At 54.0% G+C, this 25,591-nt stretch overlaps 7 protein-coding genes across 7 annotated transcripts; 2 read left to right on the forward strand and 5 right to left on the reverse strand.

Annotated features, from left to right (window-relative positions):
- Positions 1-2,664: 2,664 nt before the first annotated feature.
- Positions 2,665-4,071, reverse strand: BO72DRAFT_116727 (uncharacterized protein). Its single transcript, XM_040938980.1, has 2 exons — positions 3,672-4,071; positions 2,665-3,607 (listed from the first exon to the last, which is right to left on the reverse strand). The coding sequence occupies exons 1-2, from the start codon at positions 3,800-3,802 to the stop codon at positions 2,845-2,847; spliced, it is 894 nt and encodes a 297-aa protein (XP_040800974.1). The 5' UTR covers positions 3,803-4,071; the 3' UTR covers positions 2,665-2,844.
- Positions 4,072-6,246: 2,175 nt separating this feature from the next.
- On the forward strand, positions 6,247-7,994 carry gel6 (putative 1,3-beta-glucanosyltransferase). The gene is made up of 2 exons (XM_040944768.1): positions 6,247-6,582; positions 6,658-7,994. The coding sequence occupies exons 1-2, from the start codon at positions 6,442-6,444 to the stop codon at positions 7,747-7,749; spliced, it is 1,233 nt and encodes a 410-aa protein (XP_040800975.1). The 5' UTR covers positions 6,247-6,441; the 3' UTR covers positions 7,750-7,994.
- A 428-nt stretch (positions 7,995-8,422) lies between these two features.
- Positions 8,423-11,419, reverse strand: BO72DRAFT_116838 (protein kinase domain-containing protein). Its single transcript, XM_040938981.1, has 2 exons — positions 11,269-11,419; positions 8,423-11,011 (listed from the first exon to the last, which is right to left on the reverse strand). Exon 2 carries the CDS (start codon positions 10,921-10,923, stop codon positions 8,614-8,616), a length of 2,310 nt encoding a protein of 769 aa, XP_040800976.1. The 5' UTR covers positions 10,924-11,011; positions 11,269-11,419; the 3' UTR covers positions 8,423-8,613.
- Positions 11,420-14,503: 3,084 nt separating this feature from the next.
- Positions 14,504-15,357, reverse strand: BO72DRAFT_378601 (uncharacterized protein; the record flags this gene model as incomplete). Its single annotated transcript, XM_040941319.1, has 2 exons — positions 14,504-14,734; positions 14,875-15,357. The coding sequence occupies 2 exons, from the start codon at positions 15,355-15,357 to the stop codon at positions 14,504-14,506; spliced, it is 714 nt and encodes a 237-aa protein (XP_040800977.1).
- A 1,425-nt stretch (positions 15,358-16,782) lies between these two features.
- BO72DRAFT_361416 (putative AT DNA binding protein) lies at positions 16,783-20,256 on the reverse strand (the record flags this gene model as incomplete). The annotated part of the gene is made up of 1 exon (XM_040940747.1): positions 16,783-20,256. A coding segment is annotated over one exon (3,474 nt), but the record flags the coding sequence as incomplete, so codon positions are not given.
- Positions 20,257-21,114: 858 nt separating this feature from the next.
- BO72DRAFT_404729 (aldose epimerase family protein) lies at positions 21,115-23,132 on the forward strand. Its single transcript, XM_040942268.1, has 2 exons — positions 21,115-21,421; positions 21,483-23,132. The coding sequence occupies exon 2, from the start codon at positions 21,600-21,602 to the stop codon at positions 22,962-22,964; it is 1,365 nt and encodes a 454-aa protein (XP_040800979.1). The 5' UTR covers positions 21,115-21,421; positions 21,483-21,599; the 3' UTR covers positions 22,965-23,132.
- A 269-nt stretch (positions 23,133-23,401) lies between these two features.
- BO72DRAFT_448343 (putative actin-related protein RO7) lies at positions 23,402-25,569 on the reverse strand (the record flags this gene model as incomplete). Its single annotated transcript, XM_040944769.1, has 1 exon — positions 23,402-25,569. The coding sequence occupies exon 1, from the start codon at positions 25,316-25,318 to the stop codon at positions 23,405-23,407; it is 1,914 nt and encodes a 637-aa protein (XP_040800980.1). The 5' UTR covers positions 25,319-25,569.
- Positions 25,570-25,591: the final 22 nt, after the last annotated feature.

Raw genomic sequence — 25,591 nt, forward strand, 5'->3', positions numbered from 1 at the left:
TTGCCGATAGTTTATCTATACTATGCTTGATATTGTTCGACGCCCGGGGTTCAGTTGCCCTGGAATGACGATAGGTCGAAGTGGATGTCAATGCTCTACTACTTCGTGTTTCTTGTGAAATATGGATGTCAGAATTATGGGTGGGATTGTTGCTTCCTACTTCTTCTACCTTGTCCGCTCAGAACTGCGAGCAACAACCCGAGGTGAGAATATCCGGCTGATGCTGGATTTATGTATTCGGTGCTAGCTATACACTGATCCTCTACAGCCGTGATATCAATGCAGATATATGATTTCAAATTGATGTTGCGATAAACAGACTGGCAATGACTTCTCAACCGTGCAGCAATGACAGGATCACGGCCCTGCTGTCTCAATCTTACGGCATGTTCTTTGCACTTACACTTAGTGCAGCGATGAATTCCGACAACAGTCCTCGAACCCTCGCGTTTATAATCAACACATATCAAGCACAGATATAGGAAAACAATTCCTTCAGCCTGATGGATGGATCAGACTCCGTGCCCAGCCTTCGACAATCAACAACCAAGGAAATAACTCTCGTGAACTTCACCAGATAAAGGACCGCCCTCACATGCCCTTCCCCCCCTCTCCCGCAGGATCCCTAGCTCAAACCTTGCTCAACATAGCGCCAACGCCAGAGTCTCCGGGGGGAGGGGGGGGGATGATACGGCGGACCCGGGGCAATGGATGGCGGCGCACCCTGCCTACCTGCCTACCTCTTCAATGTTCAATTTCGCTTTCGAGAGAATCGTCTCATCAGCCAACCATCACCATCGTCACCAGCATTCAGGACAACCCTATCCAACAAAGCCCCCTTTCCTCCCCACGAGGCTGCTGCTCACTCCGGAACGGGCAACAATGCTAAACCCTGCGGCATGTATCATTACTAGGAAATAGTATATAGCCCCCACCCTCCCTCATAGGTAGCAGCCAGCCGGAAGCACCAGGGCTGGAGCAGGTACACCTCAGCCTCATATGAAACGCAGTACTCAGACGGGACAAACATACTGGTATTCATCACATGTGTCCATGAATCCTGGGACCCACGCAATCAGCTATATATGCAGGGTAAGTAAGACAATATACCAAACATCCAGCGACAATCCCCCAGATGCCAACTGGGCAAGGTAAGAGTCTGAAGGAGCGAGAGAGAGAAAGAGAGGTGACGAGGATCAGCGGCTCCGAGTCTTCCCTCCAGCGGGCAGGGATAGAGAGGGATGTTGTTGTGAGTCGTTGCTGACGTTCCTAACACTGCCAAGGATTTGAAGTAGAATGACATGACATGATGGGACCATGCAGCATTGCGTTTCTTCACTTCATGTCCAAGTCCGTAGGTATACGGCGAGAATCGGGAGGCCGTGCGTACAGCACGACTAAAGTTGAGATTCACTACGAAATCATCCACGGCACAGTGGCAATGTACCATCAAGCTCGCGAACGAGAATTCGTGTAGTGAAGACCCGGGAAGGAACCATCCATAATCGAGATAACATACCCTTACTCACGCACCTAGAGACAGGGACAATCCTACCTAGTAGCTCCAAGGCGAGACAGGCAGATAGACAACAACAGCGTCGAACCTCCCTACTTCCGCTGTTGGTGATCATTCCAGCCGAACCTTGAAACAAGGATGCTCCCGAAGCAGATGCCTTATCTTTGCGTGTGTTGGCAATGGCAGTTTCCACTGATCGAACATCACAGGATGTAAGGACAAGCTGACCATGTCTCGCTTGTGGCACTGATGATAACGTCCTTTGAAGGAGCCTGTTTCATAACGCCTTGCGCTTGCCAATGGGATGAAGAATTGATGACTCGGCCCATTTGGAAGAAAGCCCAGAGCTGCGGTCGCACAACATCATGGAATGTTCAAGAGAAGTATCATGTACTCATGTGCTCATGTAGTGCTTAGCATCATGCCATCAAGATAAGTAGTACTGGAGAAAATGTAGCCTGAATTCAAAAGTCCTGATATGAATAAGGCAAGGAACTTCTGGAAAAGGCTCGCGGCATTGGTTAGCTCGGTCGCTCAATGCACCAAATGCAAGTCAGACTTACCGTTGATGCATGTCCGTAGCTTGGGCTACAGCTTGACTCATTACGGTAAATGTTTACACATGTGGCTAGATTGGAAACTGACTATTTGCAATTGGTCTGTATTTCACTATCTGGTGTAAACAGAGTAAGTTGAGTTACGACGCGCGTCTCAGAGTCAACTCCTCGGTCGACTGCCCAGTGGGCTATAAAACTCGACATCCATTCGAATCCCTGGCCGCCTAAACAGGGCCCATTGCTCCCGAGCTTGCATCGCAATGCGTAGTGCAACAGCCTTGCTGCAATTGTTGGCTGGACCGCCCCTGCCCTCTGGCTGACGAATACCCGCCGCACAAGTGCATCTCCGCGGATCACCTCCTTGCGTACGTGGCTAGAGGCCGACAGCTTGATAGCTGCCATGCGAATCATATGAGCCTTGCAGGACTAGTCCACGTAGAGATCGCTTGCGTGATAATGCGGCGGGTTGATCTGTGAGAGTAGTAGGTCGCACAATATAGGGAGATAGCAAATTGTTCGCTTCCCGTCGCCACGTCCCACCCCAGATCTGAGTTTCGACTCGAGTGTTCACCAGAGTCATAGAACTGCATGTGAGTAATGCTTCGCGCAGAGCTAATCACTTTCGACCCATTTGACAGAGTGAACCGGAGTCATGCAACCATGCCTCGATGGGGGGAAGGGTGTGGTAGGATAGGTGGATCGCTCGTATTCGTGACCATTAAGTCCAAAGGTCGGAAACTTTGATTATGACACCATACCAAGGTAGCACTTTCAAGACGTCACGGATCTTCTGCGAGCATCCGCGTGGCGGCGAGTGTGGAAGCGTTGAGGCCGATCGGTCCGACGTGACTGCATGCCACGACCGGCGGTGACCTTGGCCATGAGCTTTTGTTCGTCGCCCATTGTGATTGTGACTGGCGTGCAGTTGGCCGATTTGGCCACAACAGCCGGCCGTGACGAGTCACAGTGGAAGCCGGCGTGGTACGACATTGATGGCGGCAGGTCTTGCCGATCCAGCGCCGCTTGCAGCTCCAGACACTGCAACACCAGCTCCTTGACACTATCGGTCAGCGCATACGCGCGGTATTCGATATCCGGCCAAAAATCATCGCCCCAGAAGGGATCTTCCCGGACGGCGGCTTCCAATGACCTGAGCCAGAAATCAAAGCTCGGCAACCGTCTCTTTGTCCCTTGCAAGTGGTCGGACAAGAGACAGGCCACGGCGATAAAGCGAATGGTGGGCTCGGAATTCATCACATGAAGGACAATGCACGCCGGGCAACGCTCCGTCAAGTACCAATCGTGTTCCTCAGTCAAAATAGAGTGTAACCAGGCATAGGCACTCCGTGCCTCCCCCCGGAAGGCCCGGTCGGCCTCCGCTCCTTTGCGACTGGGCAGGACATTGGCGGCGATGCGCGAGGCTTCGTGATGCAGGAGAGACAAGGGAAGAAGCAGCGTGTGGATGATGTCGCGATGCAGACGGAATGTCTCTTGTTCCTGGGCAAGACAGGAGTTGCGGTGGCAGGCGCAAAAGCTACAATCCACCCGAATTAGCCCTTGAATAACCAAAACAACCAGCCTCTTCAAGAGTCACGTACCTTGGGGCCTTCATGCCCAATTCCTGTCGCCTGAGATGTTCTCGCATCATGCGAAAAGCCTCATTGCGACCCAGGTTGTCGCGGTCCTGGTGCGAGATGCGAAATGGCGATACAGTATTGGCAGTCGACATGGTTCTTAATTGAGTCGCCCGTGGACTATGTGGGGACAATCGTAGTATTTAAAAAGGGTATTTGGTAGAGGCGACAATGAGTCGCCTTGTGAATGGATCGTGGTGAGGTGCTATGATGAGGTAGACAGTGTGCACACACAACTAATCTGTGGCCAATCAATTATGGCAAGCACACTAGGCAGAGAAGCTTTCCTGAAACGGCAATGATGAGGGAGGAAGGAACCACGGATAGCATGTTCCAAAAAAAGAATTACTTGGAGAGTTAATGGACAGAGCAGACTGATTTCTCGAGGGGAGGAGTGAGGTTGATAAGCAAGCGAAACCACAACAGTGACCAGTGATGAGTGACGAGAAAAATCCGGGGATGAGAGAGATTGGGGGGGGGGGGGGGGAAGGGAAACAAAAGCGAATATGAATATTATTATAATAAGCGCGATTGACAGCGACAAGGGGAGAGGGAGAGAGAGAGAGGGGTTATTGTAGATGAAAAAGGAAAAGGAGGAAATGAAACGGTGACGAGCGATGCCCACTGCATCGAATGCGGGAAAGGAACCTTGAAGCCAGCCAAACCCAGCCAAAACCAGCCCAACCCAGGCGAGGCCCCGTCATCCACGCAAGCCCCCGACGATCCAATTCAACTGCTCCAATTCCTTTATCTCTCTCAATCTCTTCACACCGTTACACCCCTGCGACCGTTCAATATCCTGACTCTGGTCTGCAGCTTCGATGCGTGCAACGTTCGCCGCTTCCGATAGCACCTGTATGCTTTTGCCGCCAATTTTTGGCATCCTTCCTGCCCTTCCACCAGGTCCGGGAAAATGAATGGAATTGTGTGGACAGTGGGAGGGAGGGAACGGACCTCGTCCGCACAGTGATCCTCATTATCTGGCCATGGATCGGCCAGGGTCTCGATCGTTGTCCAGACCCAGTGGCCCCTCGTGCTGCCCGGGCAGAACCTTGACTAAGTTGACTCTGAATAACTCGGTCCATAGAAGGTCCATAAAAAAGGGGGGGCAATTTCAGTCGAAGGCCGCCAACTGGCTCGGGAAAGACTGGGCCGCCCACCAAACTAGTCGAGATAGTTAATGATAGTTGGGCACGATTCCCGCTGCCATCACGATAGTCTCTCACGTATGGCGTCACAAAAGCCAACAAAGCCAACACATGAGATCAAGATCCAAGACATCAGAGAGGCAAATCGGGAAGAACACGAACAACTGCTGCTTTTTTTGGTCCATGGTTTTTGCCCCTGCTCCTTTTTTCGGGGGAGTCTTTTGGGGGGTATCAAATCTCAAGGTGAGAAACATGTAGATTGCGCTTTAATTATCACAGTGGGATGCAGTGGGATGCAGTGGGGGGAAACAATTGAGACATTGCAGCAACATTATTGGCGGGGATGTCTGAGATCGGAGAATGACTAAGCTCACCTGATCCCGGCTTGCCATTCCGGGAATTTCCGACGCTCCTCGGACGAGGTCGGCTTAGTTCCATTGTGGTGGCCTGAAGAGCCAGGCCCTCAACGACGGTTCATTCCTCCCTCCCGAATTACCCGATTAGGAAGGGCAATCATACTGCCCGAGTGACCGTACACCTCCTGGACTGGCTGCACACTGCACTGCTCCAAGTTCTCGCTCTCCCTATCTTTCAGAGACTATGTTGACTGTGCATAGTCAATCCCTCCAAAGCATTGTTCACGTCGCTGCAACGCGAACCCTGCATACATTCATGTTGCCAGTATGGCAGCTTGAAACTCAGGCATTTGACAACTCCCTCTGTCTTCTACCTTAATTCCCCGCCCCCTGTCTGCCATTCCGCTGCATTCCAGCTCATCCCCCGACACGAATGGCTTCAAGGAGGCCTGCGCGAATACTCTTTGACGTCATGCTACTGGAAATACCATTGTCAGGCATGTCTCCGTCCAGAAATTCACGGTGCCACGGTATGGCTGGGAGCCATCTCAAACTCCCAGGTACCGCGTCGCGAGGGTGTTGAGCAGCATGGCATCACATATTAAAGAACCCGATTATATCTCATGAGATGCATGTCTGGCCTCTAGTGATTTCAGTTGTACTGTTCTCAATCGAGTTGCATATCGCGGAGAATTGGTTCGACTGTCTATCGAACCCTTGCAGCTGCTGCCTCGGTGAACACAACTAGCCCGGTAGCTGGCCCAGCACAGATTCGCCTTCGTGCACACGAAGCTCCTGTTGCAAACTCGTCTGTCAGACAGGTACAATCGCTTTGTCCTCATTCATCTGCTCGACATTAGCCATTCTGCACGAACGACCGCCACACGTCCACATTGAAGCACCCTCAGCTATAAGCCGACGCACATTAGCTCAACTCGCACAGGATGAAGGCACGCTGCTCACCGTCGCTGGCGACACTCTCTCTGCTGCTCGTAGCGTCAGTGCCTCGCGCTGCACATGCCATCCAGACTATTTCGGCCGTGGGCTCGAAATTCTTCTATGAGGACGGCAGGCAATACTATATAAAAGGTACAGCGCAGCGGCCTACCAATACCACTTCACCGATACTCCTTACTAACGCAAGTGCCCTTGGCGCTAGGAATCGCCTATCAGCTCGTTCCCGACGATCCCTTGATTGACACCGCTCAATGCACGCGAGATGCGGCCCGCATGGCTGAGTTGGGCACCAACGCAATCCGCGTCTATCATGTGGACCCTGAAGCCGACCACGACGGCTGCATGAAGGCCTTCGAAGATGCAGGCATCTATCTCTTTGTGGATCTGGACACGTTCGATACAGCGATCTCCCAGGTTCGTTCCCAACCTACAGAACCTCATGCCAGGTCACATGACCGCCCCGTCGCCGTGATACTAATGACCGTGTAGGTCGAGCCTCATTGGGACCAGACCCAACATGACCGGTTCGCAGCTGTTCTGGATGAATTCCAACAATATAACAACACGGCCGGATTTTTCGTCGGCAACGAAGTCCTCACCACCAAGGATGGCTCTGCGGCCGCGCCATACGTGCTAGCCGCCGTTCGCGACATGAAATCCCACCGCGACGAGAAGGGATACCGCCCGATTCCCGTGGGCTACTCTGCAGCCGATATCGCAGAGCTGCGGCCCATGCTGCAGAACTACCTGGTCTGTCGGTCTGACCCCGCCGAGCGACTGGACTTCTTCGCCCTGAACGCCTACGAATGGTGTGGGGAGTCGACCTTCACCCAATCCGGGTATGAGTCTCTCCAGAAGCAAGCTGAGGGCTACCCCGCCCCAATCTTCTTCTCAGAGACCGGCTGCAATGTCGCGCGGCCGCGGACCTTCGGCGACCAGGCCGCCATCTTCGGCCCCGAAATGGCGGACACCTGGTCAGGCTCGATGATCTACGAGTGGATCGAGGAGACCAACGACTACGGGCTAGTGAACTACGGCCCTCCTCCACCGCCTCCGGCCGCGGACGCACCCGCCGCGGCCGCGGCCACTACAAACGGGCCCCTCGTGCAGGATGGCTTCGTCCGCCAGGGCGAACCCACCCCCGTCGCACCGGACTTCGACAACCTCAAAGCGCAATGGGCCACTCTGAACCCCACCGGCGTCGCTCTATCCGACTACGCCGCCTCCACCTCCACCATCACCCCGCCAGCGTGTCCCGCCTCCACCGCCGGCGGATGGGCCGTTGACCCCAGCGCGCCGCTGCCGACCCTAGGCCAAGCGGCCCCATCCCACCGCGCGGCACCGACAGGCGCGGTGGCCGGCGACTCCTCCTCCAGGGATGACAGACCCCCGCGGCAGCAGAAGGAGGTCGATGCCTCGGACGCCATGTCCGCGTCCTCGGCGCAGACCATCCTCCCCTCCTACGAGCTCAGCAACGGAGCCGGTTCCTTTGCAATCCTTCGCGAGGGCAGCCTCAACCGCGCCATCGAGGTGTCTCTCGCTCTGTGCACGGTGGTCGGAGGCCTGGCGCTGTGGTTATGATCCCTGGTGATCTGACGTATATTACGCAACCTTTTTTAAGTATTTCGCTTCTGACGGTGTCCCGGCGTTGTCCTGCTTTGAAATCCAGGTGATTTCTTATTATTCGCGGTTCCTCCTTCATGTTTTGTCTTGGAATCTTCTTCATGCATTGTCGTGTAGACTCAGCCCAAGCGCGGTTGGCCACTGGATGGCCACCCCTCATCAATACAGTATTAGTTAAAACATAGCCATAAAATATACATTGACCCCGCGAAGAGATTTTCCATGCACGCGATTCCTGCACAGTGGTTACACACATTCAGTCACCCAAAGGGAAGCTGGACTGGACTATCTTCAATACGTACAGGCGGTCCACTAGGTAAGCAGACAAAGGCCAAATGGTCAAAGAGGAAATTAGATATCAATTACAATTTTACAATCCACGCCGAGAGACTCCGCCCGCACAACCATGCATCGTCACTCATCACGCCGGAAGGGGAGTAGGGGGGTAAAGGGATAAGGGTGAGCTTAGGGGTTGAGAAAAAATATCCTATGGCTGTCAAATATGAGAAGGGGATGTACAGTATGTCTGGGAGATGCAAGTGATCAGTTGGGCGGATGGTGGCTGAATGACGACGGGATTAAGAAGGTGGGTTGAAGGTTCAGGGCGCATCTGCACTGTATCGGCAGGAAGCGTTTCGAGTGAAGGGGTAATAATGACGAAGGAGATACTGGTGAGAGGATCAGGGGGGCGGAGGATGAGGGAAGGGGCCTGCGGCGATTGCTGCGCGATGACGAGCTGGGTGCTAAGGATATTAGAAGTACAGATATGTGCAATGCTGGGAATTATGTTCACAAGGAAATAAGTGAAAGGTGGGGGCGGGGTTAGTTCTTCCCCATTGCGATGCTGTAGTTCCACGAGGGATCATGGTGCATTGTCGGCCCGGATGCATACTCGGGGTCCAGCCAAGGGGATGGGGATGCCGTCCTGGAACTGATGTACCGCTCATGTTGTTCGGGCTCGGTGTCGCTGCCGGCGGTGACATGACTATCTGTCAGGTAGCAGTCGGGGAGGCTGGAGCTGGACGCGGAGGCGGAGGCGGCTGAGGAGGGTTGATAGCTCTTGAGACTCACGGGTCCGCCGGAGTTACTCGTGGTCGTGGTGGGGGAGTACTCCGTGCTTGCCGTCGAGCTGATCAAAGAGGACGGTGACCGCGGTGCTGCCGGTCCAGCGCGCGGGACAATCAGGTTGTTCGAGGATAGGTCGCCGTTCTTGTTGGTGCCGACGCGCAGGGCGTTCTTCGATCGTGGAGCGTGGTGTTGCAGTTTAGAGGTACAGTGTATCGGAGTAGCGGCGGCGGCGTCCAACTTCTGGATCGCGCGCGCGAATAGCTGTTCGACCTGGAACGCGGAGGGACGCTCGGCTGGGTCTCTGCTCAGCATGACTCGGACGACATCGAGCATTGGTCGAACGACCTGGAAAATGGGGTCTTTGTGTTTCTTGGCGTCGTTGTCCAGGAGCGTGATCCACGAGCATACCTGGCCGGCGTTCCGGTCCAGGTGAAAGGAGCAATCGGCGACGCCGCCCCCGCGGCCGGCAGTCCGATTCTTAGCTCCCCGGTGATGAGCAAAGGCGGAGAGCTTGCGTTTGCAGAGAACGGTAAAGATGTCTAGTATCACAGCACCGAGGGAGAAGATATCGGAGGCTTCCGGGTCCGTCTGGCGCGTCTGCCAGGTCTGGACTATGGCAGCGTTCGTGCCTATAATTGGATAGCCGATTGGGTGATATATAGCGGAAGAGGCGGAAGAGGAGCCCGAGGAATTGGAAGAGGTGATGGAAGGTGTATAGAACATGGGCCGTTTGATGGATCCGATGGTGCGTTTGCGGACACTTCCAGTACTGGATCCGGAAGAGGATGACTGGGTGAAGGAGACTCGCGAGGAAGAGGACCCTTGCAGGCCAATGCGTATGGCAGTACCCTGCGAGGTGACCGATTCTGCACGTGGACTGTCCGTCTCGTGATCAGACGGCAGAGAGCTGCGGAGTCGAGACAAGCTCAGGAAAGACGGGCGTGTGGTTGACGAGGCCGACTGCTTCCGAGCCGAACGGCTCCCAGATGGAAGACTAACCAACGGTCTCGTTATGTCGGTGTTCTGAACACTGACCGAGCGCACCCAGCGCTCTGGGGAGCCATACTGATACGACTCGACGTCATCCAGCTTGGCCGGCGATAGCAAGGTATCGAGCGCCTCGAATTGACCTAGATAGACTCGGAATTCAGCATCGACCAGGATGTTCGACGGACGGATGACGCTATGTGCATGGCTATGCGCATGCAGCCAAGACAACCCATCGGCCAAGCAATGCGGCCAATTGACCAATATCTCCCGCCGCTTGTTTTTCGGAAGCCGTTTGAATGGTTGAGGCACGTCGGTGAGGAAGGACATCAAGGTGCGTTCGTATACTCCAGAGAAGAGGATGCAGACCGTGTTATCCACAAAGTAGGACGCATAGATTGAATAAACGTGGTCATGGGCCAACCTCCTCAAAGAGCGGATTTCCTCCAAAACCTCATCCTCTTCAAAGAAGTGCGGTGCTCCGCCGACAGTGACTTGCGTTCGCAGGAGTATGCGGCACGTCGCGCCGGCTAGAACCACCTTTTCGACACCCTCCCTTACCAGCGATGTTCCCGTACGGAGGAGTTCCACCGGAACGCCCTCGTTTTGAGTGTACTTCACGTGGTCGCCTGCAGCAATTCCGCGTACAATGAACCGCCATTGAGCCAGGAAGAATCTATGTTCGAGGTCGGGGTTTGGGCCGTCCGCGAAGAGAGGCAGATGCTTAACACTGGGGGCTGAGAACGGTAAATCCGAGTCATCCAGAGACTCGTCTATCAACGCGAAGATCCGATCGGGGATGTCGATGTCGACAAGAATGAGAAAGAGCCTGCCGGCCTTGGCGATGATCCAGTCGAGATAGGATTCGCTCGTCAGGCCCTCTCCCCAAGGCAGCGGGGCCACTAGACGGTGCAGGACGTTTGAAGGGAGCTGGCCGAAGACATACTCCGGGCAGAGGGTCGCTTTCACCCGATCCTCGGGCCACCACAGTGAGGTGACGGGGGCTGACATTTCGGACTCATGGCGATTCGGGTCGTCGTGGGAGGACGAAGCTTCCCCACAGGCGGGGGCGGACATCTAATATAACCACTTGGAGCAGAGGAGTAGAAAAGGGGAGCGTGACAAGGATACTATTTCCGGCGACATTCATGTAGGACGAACATGTCTCAATGCAGATATCTGTAAGTGGCTGCCATGAAGGCGTTTGGGCAATGAACAAACCAGGAAAATGAAGATCAAGGGAGTGAGAGAGAAAAGCAAGACGAAGGAATTTGATCGAGAGGCGTGCAACGACAAACCCAAAAAGATTGAAAGATAAAATAAAATCAAAATAAATTGCCGTTGAAAATGCTAATAAACATCAAACTTAATAGGCTTAGATATCGGGGGATATAGTCGGCGGGGGACGGATGGGTGACCTACTGGTGGACACGAGGCTTATCAACCAGCAAGGGGGACTCCCCACGCCATTATTGGAAGGCTCCAATCAATAGTCATAATGATCATAGGAGGTCGAAGAACGAAAGAGGAGTAGAAAGAGGGGAGTCCTCACTCTCATCCATTCACCCAGTGTTCAACGGGGGGAGCGAACCGGGACTCTTGCTGCACTGTAACCTAGCTGCTGGTGATAATGATCCCATGTGACTGGCACTGAGGTTGGTCTATGCTCTAAGCCGCTATGACCACCAGAGCAATGGGAAACAAGCACTGCGATCAGTAGTGTAGAAGGACGATTGCTGGCCAAGGCACTAGGAGGGCCACCCCAGCGACTGCAGGAAGAGCTCGAGCTTGCGAGGTGGCAGGGATCATCACCATGGCAGTGCGGCAGCGGTTCATACTCGATACAGTACAAAGAACCTTGGTCGTTCGTTGTACGGAGTATCCGTCTATGAGTGGGGAAAGGATGCGAGGCTCAGAGAGCTGGTACACAATGACACAGTTTAGTCGCGAGTCAAGTCACGAACCGGGCCGGTGATGACGATATAATTCGGCTCACTGCGTGGATGCGTGGACATCAGCATGGCATAGCATGGCAAAGCATGACTATTGTTCTCTCTCATCGGGTGGGCTTACTCGTCTCGTCCGTATCTCCGAAGGCGACGCCGATAAGGCGGACGACATGGGGACGGGGGAAGTACTCCGTAGGGGGAGGAGAATTGGATCAGGAGAAGCCGGAGAAGACCTTCCAGAATCAATGGATAACCAGCGCTAGTCCCAACACGGTCATCTTTCCATGATTCAAATAACTTACCAGCTGCCTCACTACTGACTACATTCATACATACCTACAGTACATGTCGATTCGACCAGTAACAATTTCATTGTGATGCATCATCCCCGTCATTTGTCTGTCAATCCCTCTGCAACACAAATCCCCCGAAAAGAGGGAACCAGCAAGGGTTGCGCGTCTGTCTATCGATCGCTAGGCTTGCTCCCTATGCCGGAACAAGAAACGTGGCGTGGCGCAAAGGACCCAGAAAAGGCTCTCAGATGGGCGTCTGCAGAGAGTCGGTAATTCCTGCTGGAACAGCCGCTTGTGATTTACATACGGAGTACAGCGTGAAGGATGGTTGTGGCAGAAGCGTGGCAGGCACTACAGCCTATGATAAAAGTTACCACCAGGTCCCGAGGAAGCAACAAGCGCCACAATACTCAAAAAGCAGTCCATTCGAGACAAAAGAAAAATAAATGATATGACAATGCACACATTGAAGAGAAGGCTACGGTGTACTTCAAACATGCAAAGCTCAACCATAACAATCACCAAACTTTTCGCTATCCAGGGAATTCTTATCAGCACCGCCCATTCGTCACTGCATCCGAGAGACAAATGCTTATCAGCTCTGCCGTCACGCCTTTGACCGCCGACTTTATTCATGAAAATGCGCCTATTTAGTCAGAATGAAACCTTGATAAGCCCTGCCTGCTTTGGGTTCTTACCCCTTCAGCCATCACGGACAGGGGGGTGGAAGTAAGCAAGATAGTAGTCTAGCTGACTTCTGCGCTCCGGGATTTGACCCATCCATGAAGCTCTACAACTGAGATGTAGTTACAGTACAGTGGATGTCCCTCCCGAAACAGATATCAAACCACCACTATGCACAGTTCACAACATCAACGTCTCAGGTGAAAGTGGGTGTGTGGTCCCTGCACGAAGATCCAGTGTTTGGAGAAGAATAGGACTTTGTTCCACCTTATCTCCATGCTCTACGGAGCACAATGGGTCTATTTACTAGTGCGTTAGGTGGCTCTACAAAAGTACTGTACATACGGAGTACCATACCCTCCATTCGGTATGCTGCTACCGGTCAGCACTAGTCAAGTCAATTGCTATGTGCAGTACGGAGTAGTTATACATAGTAAGTTACCAAGTCCCTTATCTTCAAGGCGATCTTCGGTCCTCGCCGGTCCGCCGGGGCAGCTCCGCCCTCGAAATTCCGGGGACTTTCAGTCAGGGATTGTCTAGATTCAAGCGAGCCATCGGAGGTACAATCCTCTGTGTTTTGTGCCTGCAGACTGGAAACCAGACCCAAGACAACCATGGGGAGAATTGATCGGATGCGGGCGCAGAAGGGTTCTCTACTCACACTTTTTCCCCCTCCTAAGCTTAGACTTCTTGATCATTCAAGTTCACTCACGATTACCCATTTTTGGGGGAGCAAACTTCCTGTCGCGGTACTGTACAGACTCCGTGTTCAACTACTCCGGCTTCGGGATTGGAAACCCATGCTCAGACGGCGCGCGGTTGGTGGCAGCCACGCGATCTGTCTCTCTGCGGTTTGCTTTTCTGAAGAAAGGAGAGATTATCGAAAGATCTCGGGCGAAATGCACCTCCGTACAGTACTACTACTTCTGACAGGTAAAGACCAGAATCGATCGGAGTTTGACAAATGATGCAGTGCATCCTGAGATCGTCTCTATCCTTCATGCGACGACAAGAAATGCAGATGCAGCAAGAAAAAGATACAGTAGGGTACGTAGTACATCCATGATAGGCACAACGGAGTGCTCGAAGTATAGTATGCAAAGAAATTCTCGCAGGTGCTTTTTACTCTTTCTCTCTCCCCTTTCCTATTCACTGTCCCAGACAGAAAATAGTATCCGACGATCGCAGGTCGTCTGATGCTTCCCTTCCTCCACTGGAGGCGCGGGTCCAGAATACAAATCGTATGTGCAGGGCGTGGTCTGACTGCTTCACCATCCGCAGACTAAACCCCCCCCCCCCCAAAGAAAAAAAGAAAGAAAAAGTCAAATCAAAGAGAGACAAGAAGGAAGAAGAAAGAATAGACACTGATGTCTTTCCAAGCTAGTCAAATCATGCATCGAAGTGAAAATCCCGACACTTTCATCGCCGCCGCCGCCCCCCTTTTCATCCAGGAAAGGAGGGATCGAATCCTGCAGGGCTGATCGCAATTATATTAGGAACGAAGCGTTCGTCACATGTCCGTAAGATCTTAAAGCCTTGTGCTTTTTTTTTCTTTCTATTTTCTGTTCGGCTTCCAGAATTTTAGTCTGTCAAACCAGACCTGTCAGAAATGGATCTGCGTTTCATGTTTAATTGGGAGGGGGGAGCGCACGCGCCAGCCCCAGCTATGATGGAAACCCACCTCTTTTGTGTGTTTTCCTGTTCATTGTTCAGAAAGACAGCGTCGAGGGCTTATGATCCCATGCGCCGAATGCCGCGTCGCAATTTACTGTTCGCTCGATGCGTCGAAGCCATCCGTTGCGGTGGCTGTGGGTGCGGCGGGGTGGGATGTTGCGACGGTTCCTCATGGGCCCGACGACGATTCCACGATTTGCGGAAATGCTGCTGTTCCTCGTCCTGCTGCTTTGCGCGGTGATGGAGAAACTCTTCATGGGCTTCTTTTTCCTCGTGCAGAGCCTGGATCTGATGGACTGGTTAGTTTGGATTCAGGTACCAACCTTGAAGGAAATTCTTTTTCCAGCGCTTGGCTCGGTATAGATGGGAGAACTGGGAATCGGGCAAGAAAGAGCACAGGATCAATCAATCAGTTGGAGGAAACGCACCTGAGTCAGCCATAACTCCTGCTCCGAACTCCAGGCCTTCTGGCACCGAGCCAACTCATGTTCGGCAATCGCCAATTCTCGTTCCTGTCTTATCGTCCACCGACATCGCTCTCCAACAAGACTGGCCCAGCTCACGACGCGCACGACTCCATAATGGCGTTTGTGGGGGTTGCGGATGCTGTTGCTGCTGCTGCTGTTGCTGCCACTGCTGTCGCTACTGTTCCGGCTACTGCTTCCGCTGCATCTGCTGCCGTCGGATTCGCTCACCGCCATGTGCACAGCTGCAGCGACAAATTCTTCATCGTCATCTGGACCCTGCACGGCACCGCCCCAGCGGATCTCCTGATGATGATGATGCTGCTGTCCGTGATGGTCGATGGCCTTCCCCTTCCACACCGCTGCCGCCGCCGGAGACCGCTGGTCCGGGCGTTTGGTGAAAAGGGACAGGCCCAGGACGTATTTGACAGGGTTGCTGACCCCCATCTTGTGGAATATATAAGAACAGTCCACGAAGAAGGTGACTTGAAGGAAGAAGAGGAAGAGAAGGACAAAGAGCAGTGGAGCAGAGGGGAGGAGGGTGATGACGTTCCCTGTCTGGGGGCGTGCGTCTCGCGTGCGTCTCGTTTGTCGGGCCACGGTGAACTGTTTTATCTGCTTGGCCAGGGTCCTGCTGGGAGAGCAAGAGAGAGAGGGAACAGGAATACAAAACCTAAGGAGCCTGAGGTGCTTCTGCAAGGAACCTTCGTGTCCGGATTTAGATGTCTCGCGTGTGACTTGGGGCTTGTCCTGTGTCTGCACCGAGATATGAATCACTTCCTCTTCCATTCTCTCCCTCGTATGGAAACCCCTTTCTTATATATCAGATTCAACGCCCACCCACGGCTTGCTCAAATCTCAGGATTACCCGACTGAATGGGACATCATTTTGCAGCATCTCAACAGATTCAACGCGAAAGGACCCGCAATTTTCTCATTTAGGCGCCATAAGAGAGACATACACGCACAACCCCCATTTTAGGCTCAGGCCTTGAGATAGAGGAAAGTGAATGGGGCTAGAACTCGTGTGTCTCGTCTCTTTGTGTGTGCTTGGCTGGCACCCATCATTATGCCCGCAGAAGCGCAGTCGAAACTACAATAACTGCATCCAATCACAGACCAAGTGGGACTGGTCAGGCATGTCATCGACCCTACGAGTCCTTGTGTCACCTCAATGACTGCATCTTGGGGAGCAAGGAAACGTGGCACATGGTCCGGCCTTGGGTGGTACACACACTGACTCCATCGGGGAATAGCATGGAATTGCTCAGAAGAAAGGAAGGTAACCGTTGCAAGGCAAACAATCGACTCGGCAGAATCACCTTCCGCACGAAGAATTTGTCAAATGTACGGAGTACATACTTGGGCTTTTCCCTCCTATGCATGGGGGGTCGCAAGGTAAGTCGACAAACAGAACAAGGTCTTCGACCCAGATTGGAAGACACGCTGCAACGCGAAAAGTCAAATCCCATACACCAATGATGTCACAGTAATTCAACCCAAATTGTAATAAGAGGCAAGAATTCTCTGGCAGCTGACTCGTCCTCCGCCAATCTCAGAAGCCCAACTTAAGTAAAAAAGAACCCAAACAAGCAAAGGGGGTATAGTACATGTACAAAGTACGTGCTATACAAGAACAGCACCAAAAGAAAAGTCAATGACGGAAAAGTCAGCGTGCCAGCTCAATGCGAACCCAAGAAAATCCGGTCGCTGCTTTGCCACTCCGTAACGACCCGATAATATGCAACAAGAATAGAAGTCAGTGCAGCGTACGGTAGTCAATGTGCCAGCGGAGTCTTGAGTTCCATAAAATCTGTGCATCGGGGTTTGCACGTCAGTGACCAAGCAGCCTGCAACTCTGGGCCTTTATCTGCGCCACGTCTCATAGACTGTGTCCCTGCTTCGAGAGGTGCCTATCCCCGGATGATCCCTGTAGCGCATAGGTCGCCGTTCCTTTCTGATCTGTTCGCCTATGATAATGCTGATCAATCTTCTATGCAAGTCGGCCTCTGTCCAAGTAATCTGTCCTGTACCGCCGGCCCTGATGTCGTCACGAGAGACTTGCTGTGCGAACCTGTCGATGATCGCAAACTGATCCTCCGTGACTGGGACTCCAAAGACCCCGTCTGAAGTCCAGATCCAATCTCCAATAATGTCGGTCCGGCCAGGAGCCGGATAATAAGGGAAGCGCTCAGGGTGTTTCTTAGACAAGCGATAGAGGTTATGCAACAAACGGTAATGATCATTGGAAAAGTGCCCGGAGTAACGAGTTGGTTGCCGCTTGTGCCTCATCTCCCTCACTTCCTCGTAAAAAGGGTCCCGCGCATCGTCCAGTGATCCATAAGATCTGCGATCCGGAGAGACTTGTTGCTCATCTCCAGGCTCTGTAAAGTGAGACGATGGTCCTGGGATGCCTTCCAAGCGTTCCGACCCAAACTCATCACGAGCGTGTCTTGATTTTGTCGTGGTTACTGCTTCTTCCTCGTATACAACTGGGTTTTCCTCCCTTGGGGAAGCTGGCCGGAAAGACTTGGGCGCTTTGAGCCATCCAGGTGTCAGGCTAGTGATTTTTTGAAACCAGGATGATGCTTGGTTGTCCGGGCTGGCTCGTCGTGGAGGATCGGGGGTGTTGTCAGTTGCAGCTTGAAAGTATTGTCCCTCGGCTGCAGCGGCATCGGCAAGACTTTCAACATCGTCTCTTATGATTTCTCGTCCACTATTCTGCCTGGCCATCTCCAATCTAGTGGTGGGATCTATCTGAAACGTCCCTTCTTCCAAGTCACTGTGCGAGCTCAGCTCTATCGAGTGTTCTGACAGCCGATCATGTTCAGACGCATGTTCGTGGACACCTTGCCTGTAAGATGCTTGATTTGATGGCGAACCACCTTCAGACTGTGATTGGGTCGCATCACTCGAAGGACTACCTTCTCCATAGTAGTAACGGCGACGCTTCGGGGTAGGATCTCCTCGATACAAATTTGTGAGGTCAACGTTTTCCTCGCGCAACTGCTTGACCCGCGAACGACCGAGGAATGGCACTGTGTCCTGCTCCTTAGTCCAGTGAGCCGGAGAGTATAGTCGCCCCGTCTGACTGCGGGCCGGGGTCCAGCCAGTTTTCCATGGGCTCGACTCATGCTGTCTAGGGTGCAGGTCATTTTTATCATTGTCAAGCATAGACAAGCGATGTGATTGGTTGCCTTGTTCCATTGCCTCCTGCTGCCAGATGTCTTCATAACCCTCGTCGTCATCTTCCTCATTCGCTTGCTCTGTCTCTACGTACCCATCCTGGCTGGGTGCCTCTTCGGGTTCATTATCGAAGCCGTCATCATCGTTCCACTCTTCGTCTTGTTCGGCTGCAAGGTCTGGTTGGTCCGTCCTGTCGCTGTCGATGACAATGACTTGACTAGAATTCGCCATCTGAATTTCCCGACTGATGGCCTCCCTCTCACGTTGCCACTCCTCCATCCGTCGCCTCATGACGGAGCCGGGGGTATCGAAATCTGCCGCACTCAGCGCCGGCGGAGGTGACTTTGAAGAACTGGGTTCTCTGCTCCGTAATATAGTTCTCGCATTGGTCTTGGCGTCTGCGGCCAGCGACTGTTGGTATGTTTCTAGTTCCACTTGTCTCCGCTTCGCAAGTTGCTGTCCAAAGGCCAAGCCTGCCTGCAGAACTTGTTGGGACTGGGGGTTCAGATCCTGGAAAAGAAGTTGCAGGCGCTGTCGGTTTGCGGTTAGAGCGGAGTCAGAATACTGTAAGGTTCGCTGCTTCCCCTCCTTCAGTTCTGTAAGAGGGCCTTGTAAAGCAATACCGGCGCGTATAATGCGGACGAGTCTGAGTAATGGCCTCTGGCCTTCTTGGACAGGACGCAATGTCGGAACGGCAGAGGAAGAGCGGATGCTTCTTGTGGAGGCTGATCTACCACCTGATGCGTGTTGCATTGAGGTGTTAGATTCGACGGAGCGAGCGATGCGCGTGCGAGGGTGGTCTTCTACCTGTTGCTCCAGTGTTGGCTCTATCTCTGCGTGAGAGACACGCTTACTGCCGCCATGAGTTTCAGGGTCGAGTGATGTTCTCTGCCTGAGGACGCCGTTCGATTCTCGCTTCAGGAACGGCTTGAGAGCATTCTTGGCGATCTTCGAATTGCTATCGCCACCGAGGCCATGTTGCTTGGCTGATGGAAGAGTATCCAGGGAGACCATACTGAATCCTTCACTTTCCATAATCGAGTCGAACTCCTTATGCTCGTCCGTCGGATCGTTCCTGCCGTATGATGTACGGGTACGGCGACTGCCGCTAGGTGCTGCTGGTCGTTGGGACTGCGCCACTGTTTCCTCTCCTGCGACCGGCGAAGATGTCGTTGGGGTAGGGTATAGGCGCGGCGGTCTGGGTGTATGACCGGCATGCAACGTGCTTTTAGACGAGCTGGACTGCAGTTCCCGTACGGGAGACGGCATCTTAGACGGGGTGGAGTTCAAGTTGTATTCTTCGTTGTCTAGATGATCAACTTGTGGGGTATCGTATGTGGGCTCGAATGTCACCCGTGGAGTAGTGCTATCGTGATTGACCACCGCAGATTGCTCCGGTGAGAGTTCATCGTCGAAGATATCGATCATCTCTTCGTCCTGGGGGGATCCACCATCGTCCTCATCCGACCCTGCGTCCCCAGCAAGGTTCAGGGGGCTCCATCGCGATCGAGACTCAGCGGTCGGGGTATCCATATCGATGTCTAGTGTTCCTATATCCCGCTCGCGTCGTGCGACCGCATCCTCCTTCAGCGGGGTCTTCCTCGGTCGACCGCGTTTTCGCTTCTGCGCAGACCCGGGCGGACCTGGAGTATGACCGGGGCTTCCTGCGGCTGGTCTCGCATCGAGTAGGAGTGTATCGGACTTCCTTGGACGGCCTCTACGCCTCCGTGGTGTCTGCTCAGACTCATCCTTGAGTGGTATTTTTGTGACCATGGTCGATGGTCTAAGACGTTTTGGCGTGGGACTTCCGTAATCGTTGTTGTTCTCTTGGTCTTGCGTCGCTTCCAAAGTCACACGAATCCTCCACGGACTGACATTCCCGTCGGACTGGAGTTTATCGGGAGACAGAGCTTGCTGTTTTCGATTCAGTTTGAGGTTGGGCGAAGCGGGAAGAACGACATCGTTGAACTCGAAAGAATGGGCGCCAGGTGTGAGGTTGAGCCGCGACCGCTTCTGCCGTTTCGTCGTTCGCGGACTCTGGAGGAGGTTGAAGTCAGCTGGCGACATGAAGCTCTGACGACCAGTGAACGGTTTGAAGGGCGAGGAGATTAGATAATCACTATCGCCAGATGGCCCAAGAATGTCGGGAGAGGAGGAACTCGAGGTGCGAGAGGACATATCGGGTTATGAACGCAGCTCGCAGACCATGGGAGGGGCGACTCTCAAGTCCGCCCGTCGCGTCTCATGGAAAGAGAGGATACACCACCGTCGGGGCACTATCTGGCGGTCGACATTTCGTGGGGGAATCCAACAAACAAGAAGCCAAAGGTGTTTTCTCACAGTCCAGAGTAGACTCAATTGTAGATCTAAGGGCGGGGGAAGGGGGGAATTTGCATGCTTATCCACGCATAACATAAACAAGTCTCCCGATCAGGCAGGGCGGACTTTTGGAGGCCTGAGGAACTAGGCATTAGGTAAGCGGGCGGTAGGTTGTTCCTTTCCATCCTGATGCCTCAGGCTACCAATAGCTTCCAATGCATACGCATACGCCTCGACGGACGGGATAGCTCGCTACCTACCTATATTATAACCAGGTTTTTTTATTCGACTTGCTGGGAGAGATGCCACTCGCTTACAGGCTAGCTCAAGCCTCATACAACATCATGCCATGGCTTGACCAGTATACTGGTACTCGAGTACTACACTCACTGACCAGTGCCCAGCTCGGCAATCGGCACTGCACCGAAGCTTGTTACGGGGAGCAGACATGTGGCACTGGGCATAGTTAGTAACTACAGAGGAGGGAGGTGTATGTAAGCACCGCAAGCTTAGTTAGATGATCGACGGGACGCTTGCCATTTCCCCGCAAACCAATTCCCCCACCGGAATATGCCCGAACCGGACTAGTGCCTTCCACCACCAAGTGGCACTAACTCACCCCCGTGGCTTGGACCCCCTTTTTCTGTCCCTTAGGCTGATTTGCTCCATTCCCGTGGCTTCATCCTACACTAACTACTGTCACGATCCCTGCTCTCTAACTCTACCAATTCCTACTTTTCTCCTTCCGGTCTGATCTCATCATCGCTTGCATCTTCCTCTCCCGCTTCCCCCTCACTTTGCATCCCAGGTTTCCACATCATCTCTCGATCTGGAGCTAAGGTGGTCAGACGCGGACCAACTTTTCCCGTCACCCTTGCTCCCCATCCCCCAATCCCCCCAACCCCCCGGGCAACAGAGCTTGGGCTGGTGTAGCTTGATTAGCTCTCCACATACTTGGCATCTGTCCCCCTGACAGGTTGACTTTTACACCGTCCCCAATTTGCGGGTAAGATGACGATGGTCCCCCCGTCGGACAATTGACGACATGAGCTAACCATGAGCACCAGTAGCGGCATTTCTACCCCAGTTCCTGCGTGCTGCTGTCACCCCCGCCCCCTCCGCCGGCGGTCAGGCGCGCCATCATGAGGTAGAAGAGCCCTAATGTGGAGTAGTTAAATAGAACGATGGGACCTTCCTCTACAACCCGCCAGGGAATTCCCCAGCTGCTCGGTTGTTTCCGTTCCACCCTCTGCCCTGCCCGTATCACTCCCCGGCTTTTGTTCCTGTACTGCTGTCTGTGCCTTGTGGTCACCACTCTACTCGGAATCAGAATGCATCTCAAGAGCTACCTTTCCACCGCCCTCTATGGGCTGCCTGTACTGTCCCAGGCTGCAGTGGCAGTGACGATGACGACAGACCCATTCAAGGCCTACACCATCAGCGCAAAGAACATCAGTGCAACTCTGATCCCTTACGGTGCACGCTTGACATCGCTCAAAGTCCCAGACCGCAATGGCAATTTCCAGGATGTGGTTGTAGGCTACGATGATCCAAAGCGGTACCTTCAAGACACGGAGACCAACCGCACTTTCTTTGGGGCCGTTGTCGGTCGGTACGCCAACCGCATCAAGAACGGCACGTTCTCAATTGGTACCGAGGAATATCATATTCCTGAGAACGAGAATGGCGGCAAAGACACCCTCCACGGAGGCCCACTGGGTTATGATGGCCGCAACTGGACCGTCACCGCGTACTCCAACTCGTCCATCACCTTCACTCTGGTTGACCGTGCCTTTGAGGATTTTCCGGGTGATGTGATCACCCATGCCACGTTCAGTGTCCAGACCGAGGCCACCAACGAGAATCCAGAGGGCTTGCCCCAATTGACCACCAAACTAGTCGCTCTGGCTCTGACGGAAACCACCCCTATCATGCTTGCCAACCACATCTACTGGAATTTGAATGCGTTCAAGAACGAGACCATCCTCGACGACACCTGGCTGCAATTGCCTCTCTCCAAGCGCCTGATTGGCACCGACGGAATCCTTATTCCTGACGGCAGCATCCTCGACGTTAACACCGCCTACAATGGCTCTGCGGACTTCACTGCAGGCAAGCTGGTCGGTCAGGACATCGACGAGGCCGTTCACCTCTGCGGCTCCAACTGCACCGGGTACGACAACTGCTTCATTGTCGACCGCCCTACGCAGTACACCGCCTCCAACTCCATCGTACCCATCGTGCGCCTAAACTCCAGCACCACCGGCATCAGCCTGGAGGTCGCCACCAACCAGCAAGCCCTGCAGATCTACTCCTGCAACGGCCAGAACGGCACCATCCCCATCAAGGACTCCCAGATCAAGCTCAACAAGGAAGAGGGCATCGACGGCGCCGAGTACGTCAACAAGTACGGCTGTCTGGTAATCGAGACGGAGGGCTGGATCGACGGCATCAACAACCCGGAGTGGGGCCAGCTGTCGGATCAGATCTACTCGCCTGAGACCGGCCCGGCCGTCAACTATGCCACCTACCGATTCGGCACCGTCTAGGCTGCTGCTGCTGCTGCGGGGCCGGCGGAAACAAGTTTTGCTTGATTGCTTGAATGTTCTCTTTTTAGCGACGCAAAAAAGAACAATTTTTTCTCGAGGCATATTTCTATGACACTTGGTCTTACCTCCTTGGCTCTTGAAACTATCTTTTCGATGTAGAATCTCCGCAACCATGTACATAAAGTGATCTTAGGGACCATTAACTTAGGTCTAATCAGTGACCGTAGGTTGCAACACTCATCCTTAACCCCTCTAGCTCATCGACCTAATCTTCCCACTCAAAAGAAGATAATCCCCCTCTTCATTCATAGATTAAAGGAAGCGCTCAAGTCTAATCAACGGAGTACACAGCACTGTAAAAGGAAATGGGTATACAAACAACGCAGTCAATGCTAAGAAATTTAACGCAAACGAGGATCGACTGTAACCGATGAAGTCTACTACCCCCACCCCGCCAGCGTCCAACTCGACCGATCCCCGCCGCCTCCGGCCCTCAACCCCGACCGCCGATCGGGGACGTGGTGCCCGTGGGTCTCGAAGTCGCGAGTCGCCCCCGCAAGACCATGCTGGAGGTACTTCTCGCGCTCGATCTCCACCAGACCCCGGATCTTGAGGCTGGTGGTCAAGCTCGCCCCGGCCCAGGGGCCCAGCGATTCGACCTCGCGCAGCACCCCCTGTACGGACGGCGGGAGCGCGTCGCGGTCGCGGTCGCGATTGTTCCGCCGGATTTTCTGCTCGATGGGGTCTTCGAGATCCTCTTCGTCCGAGGTTTTGGGTGGGTCTTCGGGGATTTGCTGCTGCTGCTGTTGTTGTTGCTTGGGGGTGTCTGCGGCTGAGTCTGGCTTTGGTTCTGGTTGGTGGGTTGATGGTTCGGGGGACTTCGTCTCCGTGGGTGTATCGTTCGACGGGACGGGGTGGTGTTCCTCGCTGGGGTCCGTTGTCAGAGGAGGTGCCGGGTTTTGAGAGGAGGCTTGGACTTGAGACGAAGGGGAGATTCGGAGGTTAGCGAGCTTGCGTCGTTGTTGAATGACTTTGCCGCGGACGGGCGACCAGCCGTGTTCGGCGACAAGGGCTGCAACGTCCGCCAGGATTCGTTGACGGATGCCGGGGATGTTGGCGCCGCCGCCGGTGAAGATGATGCGTGACATGCAGGTTCCGCGGGCGTCGGGCGGCAGGGTAAGTAGGGCATTATAGATCAGGAGCGGGAGAGGCTTTTCTTCGTCGTCGAGCTCGCAGTCTGCTGTACCAGCAGCAAAGAGGACGGTTTCGACGGGTTCGCTGAAGGTGGAGAAGGGGAGGTTGATGTAGGTAGATCCTGGGTTCGAGGGGGACGGGATCTCCACTGTCCGTTGCAAGAGGGAGGAGAGAGGGGGGTGTTGTGTGGTGGGCTCGGTTTCGCTGTCGTTGGGTTGTGGTTCCTGCTGCTGCTGCTGCTGCTGCTGCTGCTGCAAATCTGCTGATGAGGGACTCTCCCGGGGCCTGCACCATAGAAATCTGCTGGCGACTTCTTCGCAGAACTCGAAGCGGACCGATATTCCACTGTCGCCCGGTGCAGATTGCGAGACAACACCTCGCCGCGCCGTTGGGATACTTGTGAGCATTCGACCCGTCTCCTGCAGCAGGGCTTTCATAGCCCGTGTGCTCCGCTTGATTGCGATCTCGCGATACTCATACACCCCCGTGACCACCGTCTCCGCCCAGCCGATATCTACCACCAAGGCGGAGCGCACCCCGGCCGCTGTCGCCGCCATCGTAGCACTAGTCAACAACGTGATGCTCGGGAACCGCCACCGACTGAAAAGTGTCGACAGCATGGCCGACAGCAACGGATGCGGCATGATGGCGGGGAGAACCAGCACCAGTCGCGACGTGCCCGCGTCCGTCAACAGGTATTTATTGTAGGTCTCTCGAAACACCCGCTCAATCTTGTCCTCCACGAGGCCCAGGTCGGCCCCCCGAAGGTCCATCTTCCAGAGCTCGTAGGCGCTCGCCCAGTCTTCCGGGTTGACAAGCGGGCGCGACTGTGCCGGGTCGGTATCTGGGTTGTTCGTCTTCAACCAGCCGCGGTAGTCGCCCACGCGGCGGCATTCTTCGGGGCCGCAGCCTATCACACACATCGGGGCGCTTTCACCCTCAAAGCCAGCCCGAAGCCAGCGGGCGCCAAGCTCAAAGATGATGGCATCTTCTTCGCCGCGGAAGGAAGTGCTCGACGTGGTGCTGGCGAAGGAGGAGTTGTTGGATCGCAGGTGATGTTGCGGGGTGTGGGGGGAGGATGGAGTCCCGCGCAGACTGCTCATGGAAAAGGGACGCTTGTTGTCATCGTACCCAGAATTGGTGAATGATGTGCTAGCCATGTTTAGAGTGGTCTTTGAGACTCCTTAGGGGGGAATCTGGGCGTCGTTCGGTACTGTCGTTCTTGTTGTAAGTCACTGGCTTCTTTCCTCAAATTCACAGCGCGGGGAAGGTTCGGAGTTCCGAGGGTCACACGCAGCGATCATGCTTCCCTTTGCTGCGATACGTTCAACTTGGAAGACCTCTTGGCAGTCAGCCAGCCGTGAATCAATCCCTCTGGGCCAATTGAGCAAATTGGCCGAGTCAAAATGCGACAGCGAAAGCAGCGAGGCGAT

The sequence above is a fragment of the Aspergillus fijiensis genome, assembly GCF_003184825.1.
Source record: "Aspergillus fijiensis CBS 313.89 unplaced genomic scaffold BO72scaffold_25, whole genome shotgun sequence".
NCBI classification, from domain to species: Eukaryota; Fungi; Ascomycota; class Eurotiomycetes; order Eurotiales; family Aspergillaceae; genus Aspergillus; species Aspergillus fijiensis.